This window comes from Micromys minutus, assembly GCF_963924665.1.
Source record: "Micromys minutus genome assembly, chromosome: 1".
NCBI classification, from domain to species: domain Eukaryota; kingdom Metazoa; phylum Chordata; class Mammalia; order Rodentia; family Muridae; genus Micromys; species Micromys minutus.
The window spans coordinates 99,439,143-99,456,905 of NC_137969.1; the positions used below are offsets into that span (position 1 = coordinate 99,439,143).

At 39.1% G+C, this 17,763-nt stretch overlaps 1 protein-coding gene across 3 annotated transcripts in view; it reads right to left on the reverse strand.

Annotated features, from left to right (window-relative positions):
* NSD1 (nuclear receptor binding SET domain protein 1) overlaps window positions 1-17,763 on the reverse strand; it is a 96,595-nt gene that overhangs the window by 65,633 nt on the left and 13,199 nt on the right. For all 3 annotated transcript variants that reach the window (XM_080915362.1, XM_080915361.1, XM_080915363.1), the window contains 2 exons: window positions 8,817-8,952; window positions 4,969-5,141 (listed from right to left, as the gene is read on the reverse strand). In XM_080915362.1, the coding sequence (XP_080771488.1) occupies window positions 4,969-5,141; window positions 8,817-8,952 (309 nt within the window). The remainder of the gene's footprint in view (window positions 1-4,968; window positions 5,142-8,816; window positions 8,953-17,763) is intronic.

Genomic DNA, 17,763 nt, shown 5'->3' on the forward strand with positions numbered 1-17,763 from the left:
TATCAGCAGAACTGAATGGGCTATTAACTTCAATTAAAAGTAGTAACATTTCATTTCAATTAAAAGTAGTAACATTTCATTTCCTCCATATTTACACCTTAGAATAAAAAAATATTTTCTTCCTGACATAAGAAAGGGCACAAGCACACACATGCTCTACTGCACAAAAAGAAAGGCAGGCAGGCAGGCAAGCAAAGCTTCAAAGGAGAAAAGCATGGAAAAATGAGATGAGGAATGAATGGTTCAGGAGCCCCGAAAGGACCTGGTGAAATGCACTATCACCAGGGCACTTAAGTAACCAGAGCTCTTCTATACACGCTACTTATGACCTGGAGCACAACCAAGTTGTCTTCAGGGCATAATTACTTAATCCACAGACACAAAACAGGTACAAAAAAATACATGAGGACATTCAGACTTGAAACACACTTATTTTCACAGACCCTCCTGTCCCTAGATCCCTACAGTGTTATTTGGCAAGGTTCTACCTGCCAGTTATTATTCACAAATACATAATAGTTAGAAGGCCTGACAACACATGTAAAATATAAGGCTCATTAGAATGGTAGCTTCCTCCATGGAAGGTACTGTACTATTTAGTCTATTTCAGACATAATCATACATATATCGGTGCCAATTTTAGTGATAAAAGTAAATAGGGTTTCCAAAAGAGTTAATAAATCTACACAGCTAAAACAACACAAAACCTGATACCTTCCCTACTACTGTGCACTGTGAACAGTGGCAAGAAGCAATCTCTTCCATCCTAACAACTTCACACAGTGAGATCAAAACCTTATATTAAGTATTTTATAATTCTAATTATTAGAATAGTTATAAAGTACAAGTCCCTATGCTAACTTAAGAGATGAAGACAAATTCCATATACTTGTTATAAACGGCAGTTAAAAGTTTGTCACTAATGCTGAATTATCCCAATTATGATTAGGAAAAAAAAATATAAAAGTAGTTACATACATTGGGGGAAGTAACAATCTAAGAACTAGTGCCCTTTGCTTTTCCAAGTCTTGTTTTATAAACCTGACCGGGGTAGAATACCGATTATGTAGACCAGGCTGTCCTCAAACATGTAATGATCCTGCAGCCTCTGCTTTCTAGGTGCTGGGATTATAAGCACCAGCAAACAGACCCAGTACAAAGCACTATTTCTTACACAATTTACTATGAAAACTGGGCAAGGTGTGTGTACTGCTGGTTTTCTGTGTCTACTTTACACAAGCTAGAGTCATCAGAAAGGAAGGAGCCTGCCTTGAGGAAATGCCTCCATGAGATCCAGCTGTAAGGCATTTTCTCTATTAGTATGATCAAGAGGGTAGGGCCCAGCCCATTCTGGGTGGTATCATCCCTGGCTGGTAGACCTGGGTGCTATAAGAAAGCAGGCTGAGCAAGCCAGGGGAAGCAAACCAGTAAGTAACATCCCTCTGTGGCCTCTGCATCAGCTCCTGCCTCCAGGTTCCTGTCCTGTTTGAGTTCCTGTCCTGTTTGAGTTCCTGTCCTGTTTGAATTCCTGTCCTGACTTCCTTCAGTGATGAAGAGTGCTGTGGAAGTGTAAGCAGAATAATCCCTTTCCTCCCCAACTTGCTTTCTGATCATGGTCTTTTGTCACAGCAACAAAAACCCTGAGACAAGAAGGTACAAGCTTAGTGGGTATTGTTGTAACAGGCCTGACCATATTCTGGGAGGGTTGTAGAAGGACTCCAGAACATTGGACTAGAAGAGCCACGGAGTATTAATTGTTCAGTGGGATGTCCCGAAGGACCTTGAATGACAGGAATGTTGAGAGCAGTGCAGAAGATGGAAGGCCTGGCTTCAGACAAATGTGAATACTGTCAGGACCATCTGCTATTTTAAATTAACTTGTCAGCTGGGGCTGCAGGGCCAGCCACAATTAACAAGACACCAGCATCACTGAAGTAAAACCTTAAGCTACTAGGACAATTAATGCTGGTTAGCAGGAACTAAGGAATTAGTGACCACTGAGGTAAAATCTGGGAAGTGTTTGTTGAGACCACAGAGGCAGCCAAGGTTGTTTCTCAGCCAGACTTTGTAAGAGTCACCCAAGTGGTAGTGGTTTTGGAAGGCATAAAGAGTTCATGAAGAGCAGCTGAGAACTGGCACTGAGAGAGGCCATTGGTGAAGTTGCAGCCTTAGTGACAGTTGAAGGTCTAGTACAGAGGGGGTTATGCAAAGAAGTGGAAGTCTGCCACCATGAAAAGAACCTCAATGGGCTATTGGTCAAAGTGTAGCCCAGTTGCAGAAGACTCCAGCATTTTGGAGATGCCAGTACCATGGGATGACCACGAAGAACAGCAACAGCAGTGGAGTGGAGCCTGCCCGAGTCTAAAAGTCAAGCCTGAGTGTGCTGCAGAGGGCGGAGCCAGAGAACCGACCCTAAATCCTTTGAAGGAGCCCAGAAGACTATGAGTGGATGGTTAGTTTGGTTTTGCTTTGATTGTCTGTGCCCTAATTTTTCACTGTTGCAGTAAGAAAGTATTTGGTTTATTTATTTATTATGATTTTAATGTGAGATCTTGGGGATGAATAAGAAAGGACGGGTTGTGGCTTAATAGTGATATGTTTGTGTGTCAAGCTAACAACAGATCAACTGTACTGGCTATTTTTTCTCAGAGAAAGGAGCCTTAGCTGAGGAAGTGTTGCCATGAGATGCAGCTTTAAGACCTTTTCTCAGTGATCAGCAGGGCTGGGCTCAGCTCACTGGGGATAGTACCATCCTTGGGCTGCTAGTCCTGGGTTCTATAAGGAAGCAGGCCAGTAAGCACCTCTCCCACCCCTATCTTCCCTCTCCTGCTCCAGCTGTCTCTGCATCAGTTCCTGCTCTATTTCAGTTCCTGTCCTCACTTTCTTCAATGATAAACAGTGCTGTGGAAGTGTCAGCCTAATACACTTTCTTTCCTCCTCAACTTACTTTTTGGTCAGAAATGTTTTATATCAGCAACAAAAACTCTAAGATAGTGTTGTATACCTATAGTCCCAGCTACTCAGGAGGTTGAGGCGCCCAGGAGTTGACAGTTAGTTGGGGAAAAACAGAAAGAGCCTATCAAACTAATCATCTAACTGACTATAACATACTGTGAGAACACAGGTACAGAGAATGACAATTACAAGAACAAGTAGAAAAAGGAAATAAGGAATTACGGTTCAGGGCAGAGCTTCAGCTTTACAAAACTAAAAGACCAAGGGCTGATGATGCAGATCTACAACAGGGACTTTCCTAACATGCCTCAGGCCCTGAACTCAATCAATGCCCAACATGGGGTGGGGGGCATGGATGGACTGACACCAGAGATAGACACAGAGGAAAAAAGACAATGAATGACAAGTTTGTTACTTGTATTTTAACAAAAGAACAAGGTTAGAATGGGCTACAAAATCCTGTCTCAAATATGCACATGTGCAAACAATTTTTAACAAAAGAAACTGAACTTTTCTCAGCAAACAAAGCATCAAGCAAAAGATGCAAGTGTTGAATTCCTAGCACCATGTAAATTAAAGGTGATGATGTATTTCTGTAAATCCAACACTTGGGAGGTAGAGGTATGAGGACCAGGGGTTTAAGGTCATCCATATTGCAAAAACAAGAAACAAAACCACCACCTTTTGGGTTAGACTTAATAGCAAATGCCATTAATCCTAGCAGTACAAGACAGAGAGGCAAGTAGATCTCTTGAGTTCAAAAGTCAACTTGGTCTACATATTGACTTAGCAAATCTCAGGACAGACAGGGCTACAGAGACCCTGTCTCAAAATCAAAAAAAAGAAAAATTAAAAAGAAATGTTCATAAACCTAAGCAAATGATTCACAAATATTATGTTTCAAAACAAAATCAAATGTGTGGTAGCATATGCCATATTCCCAGCATTGTTGAAGGCTATGGCAAGAGAACTGTTGAATCTGAGACCTGCCTGCCTGTCTGTTCAACAGTGAGACCCTGTCTAAAAGCAAAAAAAAAACAAAAAAAACAAAAAACAAAAAAAAACAAACAAACAAACAAACAAAAAAAAAACCACAGAACCCACACAAAGAGAAATGTTCTTGTATAAAACACCTTATCAAAGTTAGATGTTATAGGAACATTTCTAGAAGTCTAGCAACTGGAAAGTACGAGACAGGAAAGCCTGTTCAAGAATATTCTAAAATGCAGAACAAGACCCTGTCTAAAAAACAAAAACAAACCAAGTACAATATTTATTTTTTATTCTTTTTATTTTATTTTCCTGTTCAGTCCTAGGGATTAAAACAAGGGATTTATGCTTAATAGGAAAGAACTCTTCCAATGAGCTACATCTTTAACCCTCATTCTAATGATAGTTTTCTTCTTACATAAAAGAAAAGGGAGCTGGAGAGATGGCTCAATGGTTAAGAGCACTAACTGCTCTTCCAGAGTTCCTGAGTTCAATTCCCAACAACAACATGGTAAGTCACAACGATATGTAATGGGATCCATTGCCCTCTTCCGATGTTCTGATGTGTCTGAAGACAGCTATAGCGTACTCACATTCATAAAATAGATAAATCTTAAAAAAAAAAAAAAAACGAAGCCAGGCAGTGGTGGTGCAATCTCAGCATTTGAGAGGCGTTCTCTCTAGTATGAGTCTAGCCTGGTCTACAGAGTGAGTTCAAGATAGCCAGGGCTATACAGAGAAACAAAAGACAACCAAAGAGGACTGGTCATTCCATAATAGTGTCAATTACCTCTCTTTGCAAAGTCAGAGGTAGGTAGAATCACTTCTCAAGTCTTGGTGTAAAAGTATGAAAACTAGGAACAGGTAATCCCTACAAAATATGCTACTTTCTAGCTATTATTTCTTCAAATATCCTGTTAACTAAAGGTAAAAGTATATTCGAAATCTATTAATGCTGTATCTTCCATAAGCCATCCCACAAGATGAATTTTTGAAATTCTTTTGTTTATATATGGTCTTTACCTTATGCCTATATCCTTTTTCTTTCTGTTTCCCTCTTTTCCTAAGGACAGGTAGTTCTTCGAATTGGTGTCTGCCTTCGAACATGACTATGGCTTTCCCAGCCACCCAGGCTCTTTCAGAAGGATCTCCAAAGGCCTCCACGTAGTATTCTCGGTATGGCCTCCTATTGGCAACTAGATACAAAGGGAAAAAAAGTGTCATTTCTTCAAAAGGATGAGTACTCACCATCAAGAGAATAGTCAAACCTCCTATTGCCATAGGAGCCTACACTGTTCAGCAGGTAAAGACATCTGGTACCAAACCTGACATGAGTTCAACTTGAGTTTAGTCTCCAGCAAACACATGATGAGAGGAGAGCTATTACAGCACTTGCTGACTATGTATATTCAAAACCATGTTGAGTAGCTAGAGACAGCTCAGCTGTTAAGAGCAACTCTTTGTGTCCCAGAGGACCAACATTCAGTCCCTAGCACCCAAATCAGGCAGCTAACAATCTGTTCTAACTGCCACCTCAGGAGATCCAACACCTTTTGTCCTCTGTGTATACCCTCAAACAAACATACAGATAAGTCAAAGCATTTTTAAAGGGCTAAAGTTAAAAGCATATATAGCTCTTGCAGTGGACCTGAGTTCAGTTCCCTGTGCCCATGTCTAGTGGCTCAAAATTGCCTATCGCTTTAGTTCTGAGGAACCCAATGCTCTGACTTCCACAGGCCTGTGCATTCACTGCCCACACACAGACACCCACACACACATAATGAATCTCTACAGAGACAGGGCTCAGCTATTAAGGGCACTGGCTGTTCTTTCAGAGGACCAATGTTTGGTTTGTAACTCCCACGTAGTGACTATATATCAACATCTACATCTCCTTCCAGTGAATCTGGTATCCTTTTTCTGGCCTCCACAGGCATTTCACACATGGAGTGTCCAGACAACATGCAGGTAAACCACCTCCGCTATCAAAAAAAAAAATTTTTTTTTCTGTTTTTTAAGAAGCTAGGTAAGGCAAAGTGGTATACATCTTTAATCCTAGTGTTTGGGAGGAAGAGGTTGGTGCCAGCCTCGTGTGCAGGGTAGTTCCAAGTCAGCCAGGGCTACATAGTAAGATTATCTCAAAGCAAAATTAAAAACCATGATAAGCTAGATGAGAAGTGAGGTCAATCCAACAACGAACAATGATTAGCACTGACTGAGGATGTAGATGAGTCAGCAAAGCATGTATGCTTAACATGTATGAATTCCTGTAGGTATAGTCCGCCTAGCATGAACCAAGTTCTTAGATCCCAGTACCATCTGACTCCAGCATTTGGGAGGTAAAGGCAAAGGAGGCCAACAGCTCAAAGTCACCATTATCTATGAAACAACTTTAGAGATCAGAGAAATAAGCACCCACACCAAGTCTTATAACCAAGTTCAATTCCAAGACCTACTTAGTGCAAAGAAGTTGTCTTGTAACTTCCACACACGTTGCATACACAGCCATACATGTTGTCACGCATATACAATCTCTTTTTAAAGAATCAGCTTACAACTTTATTTTCCCTGATGAAAGGTCTTCCGAAGCTGGTCTTACAACTCATAGTTCCCCTGCCCTTGCCTCAAAAATGTTAGAATTACAAGAATCAGGATCTCTCATAGAAGCATCCACATCAACACTAACTCACAACTTCTATAAAGAGAAGAATGATTACAATAATTCAAACTAAATACCAAAAGATGCAGCTGGGACAGATATGGGGGAAATCATGCCTCTAATACCACAATTCTAGAGCCCAAAGCAGGAAGACTCAAAGCCAGACTGAACTATAAAGTGAGTTCCAGACCAGCCAGGGCTATCTAGCAAGAATCTGTCTCAAGAAAAAAAGTTAAAAAAAAAAATGTACATAAGCTGAGGCTACTGAAGGGAGGTGAATCCAGAGTTCAAGGCCATCCTATACTAGACAATAATTTAAAAGTTATCAAAAAACAAGAAACAGGAAACTGTCTCACAAACAAGAAGAGATAGCTCAGAGATAAGAGCACATATTGCTCCTGCAGGAGACCCAAGTTCAATTCCCAGCACTCATTTCACAAAGCCAACAGTTGTCATCTGTAATTCTAGTTTTAAGATTATAATTTACCCACCAGTGCTGGTGTTACAGAGCACAGCTCAGTGCCTGGGTTCCTCTCTGAGCCCTGAGAACATGAAGTCCTCATGCTTTGAAAGGACTTGACAGACTGCGCCATCCCCCAGACTCTCAAATTTGTGTTTTCTAACATCATTTGAAATAGTTAACCCAAAGGAGAGGAAGAGAAAGAAATTGATGTATTTTTATATACTGTATTATTCTACACTAATTTTTATATTCATATCAAATAAGAATTGCCACAAATCTGTAATTGCTATATCTAAATTATATAGTTTTGATTTCATACTTAAATTTTCTGCAGGTATAAAATTTTTCAAAGAATAAGTTGGAGAAAAGAACTGCACTGCTACAAACAAGGAGCTGGCAAGACAGATCAAGCAGGTAAAGACTTTGAAATAAAATGAGTTATTTTAGCCTTTAAATTATCAAACACTTGATGGCTAAAGTATATAAATACACAAAAAACTGATTCTGGACAATGTAAACCTTTTTTCCAAATGTTTGTAACATTTTTATTTATTGTATGTGCACACATACTATAGCAGACATGTGGAGGTCAGACAGCAATGTGTAGTAGGCAGTTCTCTCCCTCCACCATATGTAGCCCTAGGAACCAACTCAGGTCTTCAGGCTTATATTTCAAACACTTTGAGCCATTTCTCTGGCTAAAGACAATGTAAATCATTTTTTCTTTTCTTTTAAAAAATACTTATTTTTTATGTATATATGAGGGATTAGTCTTCCCACACATCCTCTAGAGGGCATCAGATTCCATTACAGGTGGTTGAGTCACCATATGGTCACCAGGATTTGAACTCAGGATCTCTGTAAGGGCAGACAGTGCTCTTTACTACTGAGCAACCTTTCCGGCCTGACAATGTAAATTCTTCATAGTCTAAGGTGGACAGATGAACCTGAGTTTGTAGAGTGCCTACCTACAATACACACAGTTCCAGGCTAGATAGCATCACATAAACTAGGTGGCACACACCTGCTATCCCAGCACATGGCCAGCCTGAGAAACACAAAACCTCATTTCCAAAAAATGGGGGGAGGGGGAAATGTGTATTAATCAGAAGAACTAAATTTCCATTTTCCATTGTATACATACAAAATAAGAGTTTTGTTTTGATTTTTTTGAGACAGGGTTTCTTTGCGTAACAGTTGTGGCTGTCCTGAAACTCACTCTGTAGACCAAGCTGGCCTCGAACTTAGAGATCCACCTGCCTCTGCCCCAAGTGCTGGGGATCAAAGGTGAACACCATCACTGTCCTGAGCTTAAAATTTAAAACATAATCTCACTATGTAGCTGTCACCGAATCTTTGACTTTGCTGACTCCTCCTTTTGAACCATAAAATTCCAGGCAAGTACTAACAGCCAGGTCTAATTACTTTTCAATCTCAGAGTAAGACAAAACAAAACAAAAACTAAAAAGATAAAAGGTTTTAATTCCTAAAAATTTCCAAGTAACAAAAATCCTCATTCACCCCTTTCCCCCTCTCCCTCCATGTGCTCATGGCCCGCCTCTACTCCTCTCTCTCTCTCTCTGCCTCTACCACCCTCTTAACTCTCCCATGACCTGAATAAACTCTATTCTATACTAAAAAAAAAAAAAAAAAAAAAAAAAAAAAAAAAAAATCCTCATTCACACTAAAGGCAGCTATAAGCTCATGATTCCACATTGAATTTTACAACAAAAGCTGTTAAGTTATTACCTTTCATTTTTGAGTGCGTATTAATCAATGGATCAGAACAAATCCTGCAGGGCCACCATGGGCGTCTCTTGAATTTTGCCCAAATGAGATCTCCAACTTCATATTTCAGTGGTGTAGACTTTTTCTTCGGTTGACACTTTAGACAGACAAAACATGGGGAATCAGTAAGAATAAAAAACCTTCAAAGCATTATCCTCCAATTAGAATTGTAAAAGCAATGCCTAGAAACACAAAATGAAAACATAGCCAGGCCAGCAATACATATTTCTAATGTTAAAAAAAAGAAGACAATCCAGAACAAATTAACCTGCCTGAGCTATTCACAGATAGCCTTTTAGAAAAAATTTCAATTTGTTTTACAGTCATTAATGAAAACAAAATCCTAAAATTATACAGAATATGGTGGTACAGTACTTGGGAGGTAGAGGCAAAAATAGATCACTAGTTGAAAGCCAGCCTGGTCTACACAGCAAACTTCTAATAAACAGGACTACACAGTGAGAGAATGCCTCAAACAAAACAAAATCAAATTCTACAAGTTCAGGTCATACTCGGGCCAACACACCCCACCCACATTTTCCCATAATAAACAAGGAACATACAAAACATTACACAGAATAACTCTGCACAACACTCAGACAAAATATAGATATAAATGAACTGTTAACTCAGGGCTTCTCCAAAGGTAGCATGCCTGACTGATATGGTATCTAATTGCCTCCATTCAGCTCCAAGGTCCATGTCTCTAAATAGCACAAATTCCTGCCTTCAGAAGAAGAAACATGTTCCACAGGCCTGAGCCTTTAATCCTGTATATACAAAAAAGGTGCAAACTAAGAACAATCTTCCTGTTTAATCCAAGTGGATACAAAAACACTATCATTTCACCCTTAGGGCCATGTCTTCAAAAGTGCTTAGAGAGTTCCTCTATCAGATTAAATTTTCCTTCCTAAATGCCTGCAAGTATCCACTTAGCACTCAAGTGGTCATAAAAAGTGTAAGGAATGAATTCATTGAAATAACCTAAGTAAATGATAAATAACTCTTATTCAAAAGCTATCTTTCAACCTAAAGACTACCTTTACTTGGGGCTGGAAAGAAAGATCAATTAGAGCATATAGGACTGTGGTTTCTCTCTCTCTCTCTCTCTCTCTCTCTCTCTCTCTCTCTCTCTCTCTCTCTCACACACACACACACACACACACACACACACACACACACACACACACACACACACACACACACACGGTGGCCACTACCATCTGTAATTCTAGAGGATTCAAGGCCATCTTCTGGACCCTACTGCCACCAAACACACACTGGTACAGGCAAAACACCCACATTTAAAAAAAAAAAAAAAAAAAAAAAAAAAAACTTTGACGCTGGATAGATGGCTCAGTGGTTAAAAGCACTGACTGCTCTTCCAGAGGTCCTGAGTTTAAATCCCAGCAACCACCATCTGTAATGAGATCTGATGCCTTCTTCTGGTGTGTCTGAAGACAGTGACAGTGTACTCATATAAAATAAATAAATCTTTTTTAAAAAAAAACAAACTTTCACATAAAGCATGTAAAATAGAATGACTTAGGATGCCTCAAAATACTCATGTAAGTTAAGTTCAACTGAAAATACTACAGTTTTCCTTTTCATAGTCCCTAAGGAATTAAATAGAAAATAATTTCTCTTTAAAAAAATAAAAAAATTCCTCAGGAGCTATTTTGCCAATCAATTCAGAAAGCCTTTCAAAGTTTGTTAACTATGAGATTTTAAAGCCTGAACCCCGTATGGTGGGCAGACTTAAGAGTTCAGGGCCAGGATCAGCTAATACATTGTAAGTTCCAAGCCAACATGAAATACATGAGACTTTTATCTCAAAAAACAAAATGCCTAAAAAAGAAAACAAATTTTTTATTTGCCAAAATCTAATTGATATAAAAATTTTATTTGTCAACTTAGGTACCTATATATTCCTGGTGTAATTTGTTAACAAGTGATGGTAGCATAGAACTTGAATACCAGCACTCAAGAGGCAGAGGCAGAGGCAGAGGCAGAGGCAGGCAGATCTATATGAATCTGAGACCAGCCTGATCCACAAATTGAGTTCCATGATTGCCAGGGCTACAGAGACAGAGAAGCTCTATCTGAGCCACCCCACCCCAAAAGAATAATTTGTCAATCATCGATATTATTCAAGTCCTAAATGTAAATGTTTATTTGCAACCATTAATAAATGAATAATGTAAATACTGTTTACTTCATATTTCCAATGTATGAAACACAATGATCTTCCCTGCATTTACATAAAATATACTTTTATACTTATTTATTACAAGATACCTGACCCCTTTGGTCTCCAAGCACGGGTGTCCCATATACATACAACACATACACAACACACACAGTATCAGCATCAGTTTAGTCAATGGCAGACTCAGGATTCAAAGCTGGACTGGACAACTGAAGCTCACACTATTCATGACTTCATTTATCATCAATAACAGTAACACCTCAGTTACTAGCTAGGAGAAACTTAACCATACTGAGGACATGGAATTGGTCCTGCCTTCTATTCATATACCTATAACAAATGGATTATATCATATTATCTGACACATTGCCAAAAACTAAAGGTGCTATAAATAGCACAACAAGCATTGGTGGAGAGGATACAGAGGACCCAGGGTTGGATCCCAACACCACATTCACTAATTCTAGTTCCAGGGAATGATACCCTTTTCTAATTCTGTGCGCACCTGATATTCGCATGGTAAGCATGCATGCAGGCAAAATTCATGTACATAAATCTAAACAAAAAAAATGGTTTTCTTTCTGAAATATTAAAAGATTTCTTCAGTGCAGGTGATGGTGGCACATGCCTTTAATCCTAGCATTCAGAGGTAGAGGCAGACAAATCTCTGAGTTCAAGGTCTACAGAGCAAGTTACAGGACACAGAAAAACCTTGTCTCTAAAGAAAAAAAAAAGATTTCTTCATAAAAATAATAATCATATGACCCAGTAATTATACTCATAGATATATTCAAGAATAATGGATACAAAGCCAGGGCTTGGGGGTATACTTCAGTGGTAGAATACTTGCCTGCCATCAACACCAGGGAAACACAGAAATGCAGAAACATAGAAACACATATACACAAATATACATAAATGTTCATAGAATATTTTACCACAGTCAAAAAAAGTATTAAAGTCAAATGACCACTAACTGAGGAATGAAATATAAAAGTGATTTCTGAATACAATGGAATAAAGTTATCTGTAGATTTAAGGTCTACATCTACTAAAAAATATATATATTTAAGGGGAGCAGAGAACAGTGGTACAATCTATAATCCTAGCACTTAGAAGCTGAAGAAAAAGGGTCCCAAGTTTGAAGTCAGAGTAGGCTACATAAGTTCCAGGTTCTAGCATAGGAAAGCACAGACAGGCCAGGCAGAGCTCAGGACTTGTTGGCCAGCTCGTCTAGACAATCATTGAAGCAAGATCTAATGTTCTACTCTGAACTCCATGCATGTATGTGTACTCACATATGAACACACATACCACAGGATTAAAATTTTAAATATAAATGACCTAAAAAGCAATTAGGGGGACACCTGACACCTCTAGCCTCCAGACTCAGGTGTACCTGTGCACACAGGCAAAATAAACAATTGAATGTAGTGGCAGATGCCTGTGATCCCAACACTTGTGAGATGAAGGCAGGAAAATCAAAGCTAGCTCCAGCTATAATACATAACCAATTTTAAGGTAATCCTAGACTGCTTGAAACCCTGAATAAAGTGGGGGTGGGACAGCTGGACAGATGGCTCAGCAATTAAAGATAATTTATCACTATTCCCAGCAGCCACACACACAGTGCTTCACAACCACCCAAAACTTCTGAGCATACATGTGGTATACAGTCATACACATAAACTAAATTCTTAAAATCTGCACAAAAATTAAAAATAAAAGAATGGAGAAATTGTTGAGTGGTTAGAGCATTTGATGCTCTCTCAAACTCCCAGTGGACCTGAGCACTTTGATTCTCCAGCACCCACACCAGGGAGCTTACAACTAACTGCTTCCAACTCCAATTTCAGAAGATTCAATGCTATCTTCTGATCTCCATGTAGCATAAACAGACACATGAATAAAAACTTTAACAAAGTAAGTGGAGATACAGGTTTTAGGAGGAAACATCTGAAACTTACTTAGGGTTGAGTGGTAACTTCACTTAAAGCTACATTCTGTCTCTCCCTCCTCTGTTCTCCCCTTTAGACAAATTCTCAATAAAATAGCCCAAGCTAGATTAGCATTCATGATTCTCTACCTCAGCCTCCCAAGTACCATAAATACAGGTCCATAACATGCCAAACTTCTCTCTACTATCCTAGGATTATTTTCCCATCCCTCTCATGTAATGGAGGCACCCAGATCTGTGGCATACAGCCTGTAGTTCTCCATAGTACTAGGTATAAATGAATCCTTATTTACCACTTGTAAACTTTAAATTCAAACAAGTTGCTTAACACCTCTGAGCCTCGAGTCTATCTTTCACTTGTTAAAAAAACAAAACAAACAAACAAACAAAAAAAACCTTGTAAAGATCAGAAATAAATGTCGACAAGACTCATTCGGTAGCTAAGAATGACTGCTGCTCTTGCAGAGGCCCCACATTTATTTCCCAAGCACCCATGCCAAACAGCTTACAACCACCTACAAAGGATCCAAGGAGTTCTTGAATGACCTCCTTGGACACCTAATACATATATACATACTCACACCATATACATAATTAAAATTTTAATAATTAAGTATCTTTAAAAAAAAAAAAAAAGGAAGGTGTATGTGAATAAAGTTTTTTGCCACCAAGCAGATGACCTGAGTTTGATCACAAGATGATCCTCTAACCTCCACGTGTGCCATGGCACAGGTGTATTCTCACTTGCCACAAATAAATGTAATAAAAATTTTAAAGAAAGCATGGTCTAAAAGCCAGTCCTTCATATTTGTAATCCCAACACATAGAAGGCATAGTTAAGAACACAAGTTGGAGACCCAACTAGACTACAAAAGGAGTTTGAGGCTACGAGGACTACACATGAACACTTTCAGGGGAGGGACAGGATGCATATGTAGCTTAATAATGAACATATGCCTAATTCATACAGGGCCCTGGATTTTAGCCCCAGAACCAAGTATCAGAAATGTATTCTGAGGACTAGCACAAAATAGGTAATGTTAGATAATCTTTAGCCTAGGATAATAAAGTGATGAAACTCTTGAAATTTACAAAAGATTCATGATCCAAATAACCAATATTTAACTTCAAGTCAAAAATAATTTTTTTCTAAGTCAGTCTGATCACTTCAAGTCTTAATGATCAACCTCTCCTAGGCTTCTAAAAACGTTCTCGGCCTGTTCTAAACCTTTTCTGCCTCAGCAGGAAGAATGCAACGAGAGGACATGTGTTCTTAGCGCTCTGGTGGGTTGGCGGGCTGAGATCTCAGCAGCATATTATAACTTTGAATTCAAACTTACCACATAGCCAAAGATGACATTTACCTCGACAGTGTGAACCATCACACCTATTTATGCAGTGCTGGAGATAAAGCCCAGGGTTGGGTGCAAATCAGGCAAGCACTCTACCAACAGAGCTATATCCCATTTGCTTATGAAGGAATTCTTTTATGAACCTAACTAAGGTAAATCTGTAAAAATATTACTTTCATTCATGTATTTAACACTTACCAGGCCAGTCTAGGCCTTGAGCTATAAATACAGTTGAGAAATAATTTCTCTCTCATTAAAAAAATAAAAGGCAAAGACCAGCAAGATGGTTTGGCTGGTAAAGCTGAGAAGCCTGACAAATGCATTCCGATCCCAGAACTTATCTGGTGAAATAAAAAACTAATTCTCACAATTGTTCTCCCATCTAAATATGAGCACAATGACATAAACACATTCACACACTATGTTAATTTTTTAAATTTAAAGACTGGAGAGATGGCTCAGCAGTTAAAAGCACTACTGCTCTTCCCAAGGACCTAGGTTTGATTCCCAGCACCTACCCAGTAGCTCATTACTATCTATCTCTAACTCCTGTTACAGGAATCTAATGCCCTCTTTTCTGACTTCAATAAGCACAAATGCACATCCAATGCACACACATGCATGCAGGCAAAACATTCATACGCATAAAATAATGTTTGGTGTTTTTTTTTTTTTTTTTTTTTTTTTTTTTTTTTTTTTTTAACTAAGTTGAAGGCTAGGTGGTGGTGGTACACACCTTTAATCGCTGCACTCGGGAGGCAGAGGCAGACAAATTTCTGAGTTCCAGGACAGCCTGGTCTACACAGAGAAACCATGTCTCAAAAAATAGACAGACAGGCAGACCTAATTTGAATTCAATCTTTAAAAATAAATGTTTTCCAACTATAGTATCTGGCTAAATATTGTCAGAAACCAATACATATTCAAACATGCAGCACTTCAGTAAAAGTCTTGTTCATGTTTATTTAGCATCAAAACAAAACTACTAAGGAGTTAAAATTAGGGTTGAGGCTGTGGCTCACTTGGTAGAATCCCTGTCTAGTACGGTCAAAGCCCTACAGTGGCACACATCTTAGAAGGCAGAGGCAGGAGGATTGGGAGTTAAAGGACATCCTGGGCTAGGGCAAGAAATTATCTCAAGGGAGCTGGAGAGATGGCTCAGTGGTGAAGAGCACTGACTGCTCTCCGAAGGTCCTGAGTTCAGTTCCCAGCAACCACATGGTGGCTCACAATAATCTGTAATGGGATCTGACGCCCTGTTCTGGTGTGTCTGATTTTTAAAAGATTTTTAAAAGAAAGAGCAATATAAGCCACAAGTGGTAGCGCACATATGTCATCTTAATGACTTAGAAGTCGGGGGGCAGGAGAATCAGCGCCAACCTGGCCTAGAGAAGATTCAGCTCCAAGAAGCCTCTGTGATTTTACCTTACCCAGTCTAAGGTTATGCATTGCCCAGTGCATTACTCTAACTACTAACCTCAATACAGTACTTTAAAAATACCAGCACCTACTACAAATTAAAAACCTACTTGCTGACCAAACACTATTATTATCTAACTTAAAGGGGCAATTAAAGTGCTTGAGTCTATAGTAATCACTCTGACCTGGTGTGTTCAAAGTCCTGGTTTTAATCACTGGTATCAAAACCAATCAAAAAAAAAAAAAAAAAAAAAAAACCAAAAATACCTTAGTATTTCATTTTTAAAAAAGTACTTGCTGGGCATGGTAGCACATACCTTTAATCCTAGCACTCAGGAGGCAGAGGCAGGTGGATCTTTGTGAGTTAGAGGCTGGCCTGGTCTATAGTGTTCCAAGACAGCTAGTGCTACTAGGAGAAACCATGTCTCAAGGGGAAATAAAAGAGTACATGTGTGTCTTAGTCTTCCTGTGGAACTCCAAACAGTAGGTGCAGAGGCTGACTCATTTGCCAACTTTTGAACCCCTTTCCTCCTACTGGGTTGCCTCATGCAGCCTTAAAACAAACGGAGGTGCCTAGTCTTACTGCAACTTATGTGGCATATTTAAGTGCTATCCCTGGGAGATTGCCCTTTTCTGAAGGGGCAGAGGAGGAGTGGATGGGGGCTGAGGGTGGAGGAGTACGGTGGGAAAACTGCAGTCTGGATCAGAGAACAATAAAATTAAAAACTGTCTTTTAAAAAATACTTTTTGCTAATTACTATTGTTTGTTGTTAGATTTGCTTTTATTTATATAGTTTGTGTACTTGTTACATGTGCATGAATCTGCAAATATGAATGGTCCATCCTTTCACCATGTGAGGTCCAGAGATCGAGCTCACATAATCAGGCTTAATTAGCAGCAAGGTCATTTAACCCACTCAGCCATCTAGTGAGCCAATTTTAGGTTTTATTGGGTTTGTTTGTTTTTTAGGATTTTTATGTCTAAGTGTGAATTGAGAGAATGAATGAGTGAATTAATGAATTAATGAAAGAATGTACATGAGTGTAAGATGCCTGTGGAGAAGGTTAGATCTTCATGAAGCTGGAGTTACCGGGAGATGAGAGCTATCTGATATGGTTGCCGAGAACGAAACACTGGGAAAAGCAATATACACTCTAACTGCTTAGCCATCCCTCTAGCTCTTTTTGTTAGTTTTTTGGCATAAGGTCTCCTGTGGATAACCCAAGGTGCCCTGAAACTCACCATATGTAACATGGACTAGTCTCAAACTCAAGGTTCTCCAGCCATATGCTGCTGGCTTGGTTTCTGAGACAAGATCTCACTATGAAGTCCAGGCTATCTTCACATTCTCAATCCTCCTGCTTCAGCCTCCTGAGGGCTACAATTACAGGCTTGTGTTGTAATACCCAGAATAAGTTCTCCTTAGAATACATACATGTTTATCATACAATGGTATATATAAAAAAACAATTATTGCAGAACTTAGGTACATGAGCAAAATACCAAATACAAACAATGTTCATTAACAATGACTAATTATTACCTGTGGTTCATCCAAACAATGATATGAAAACATTAAAATGAAGCAATTTAGAGCTGAAAAGATGGCTCAACAGTTGAGAGCATTTAATGTTCTCCTAGAGAACCCAGGTTCAGCTGTCAGCACCCATGGGACAGCTCACACTGGCCTGTAATTCTAGTTCCAGAGAAAACCTAACATCCTCTTCTGACCACTGCACACATGTGGTACGCATATCTATCAAGTAAACATTCCTATGCATAAAATAAAATGTTTTAAAAAAAAGGATGAGAAAACTCTGTGTATTTATATTGTGTGTCTGTGTGTGTCTATGTATGACACGAAGCTTGGGTATGAGCACAAACAGATGTGGAAATTGGTTCTCTATCTCTTCAGGGACACCCGAGACTTAGGTTATCAGGCTTGGTAGCAAGTGCATTTTCCTGGGCAG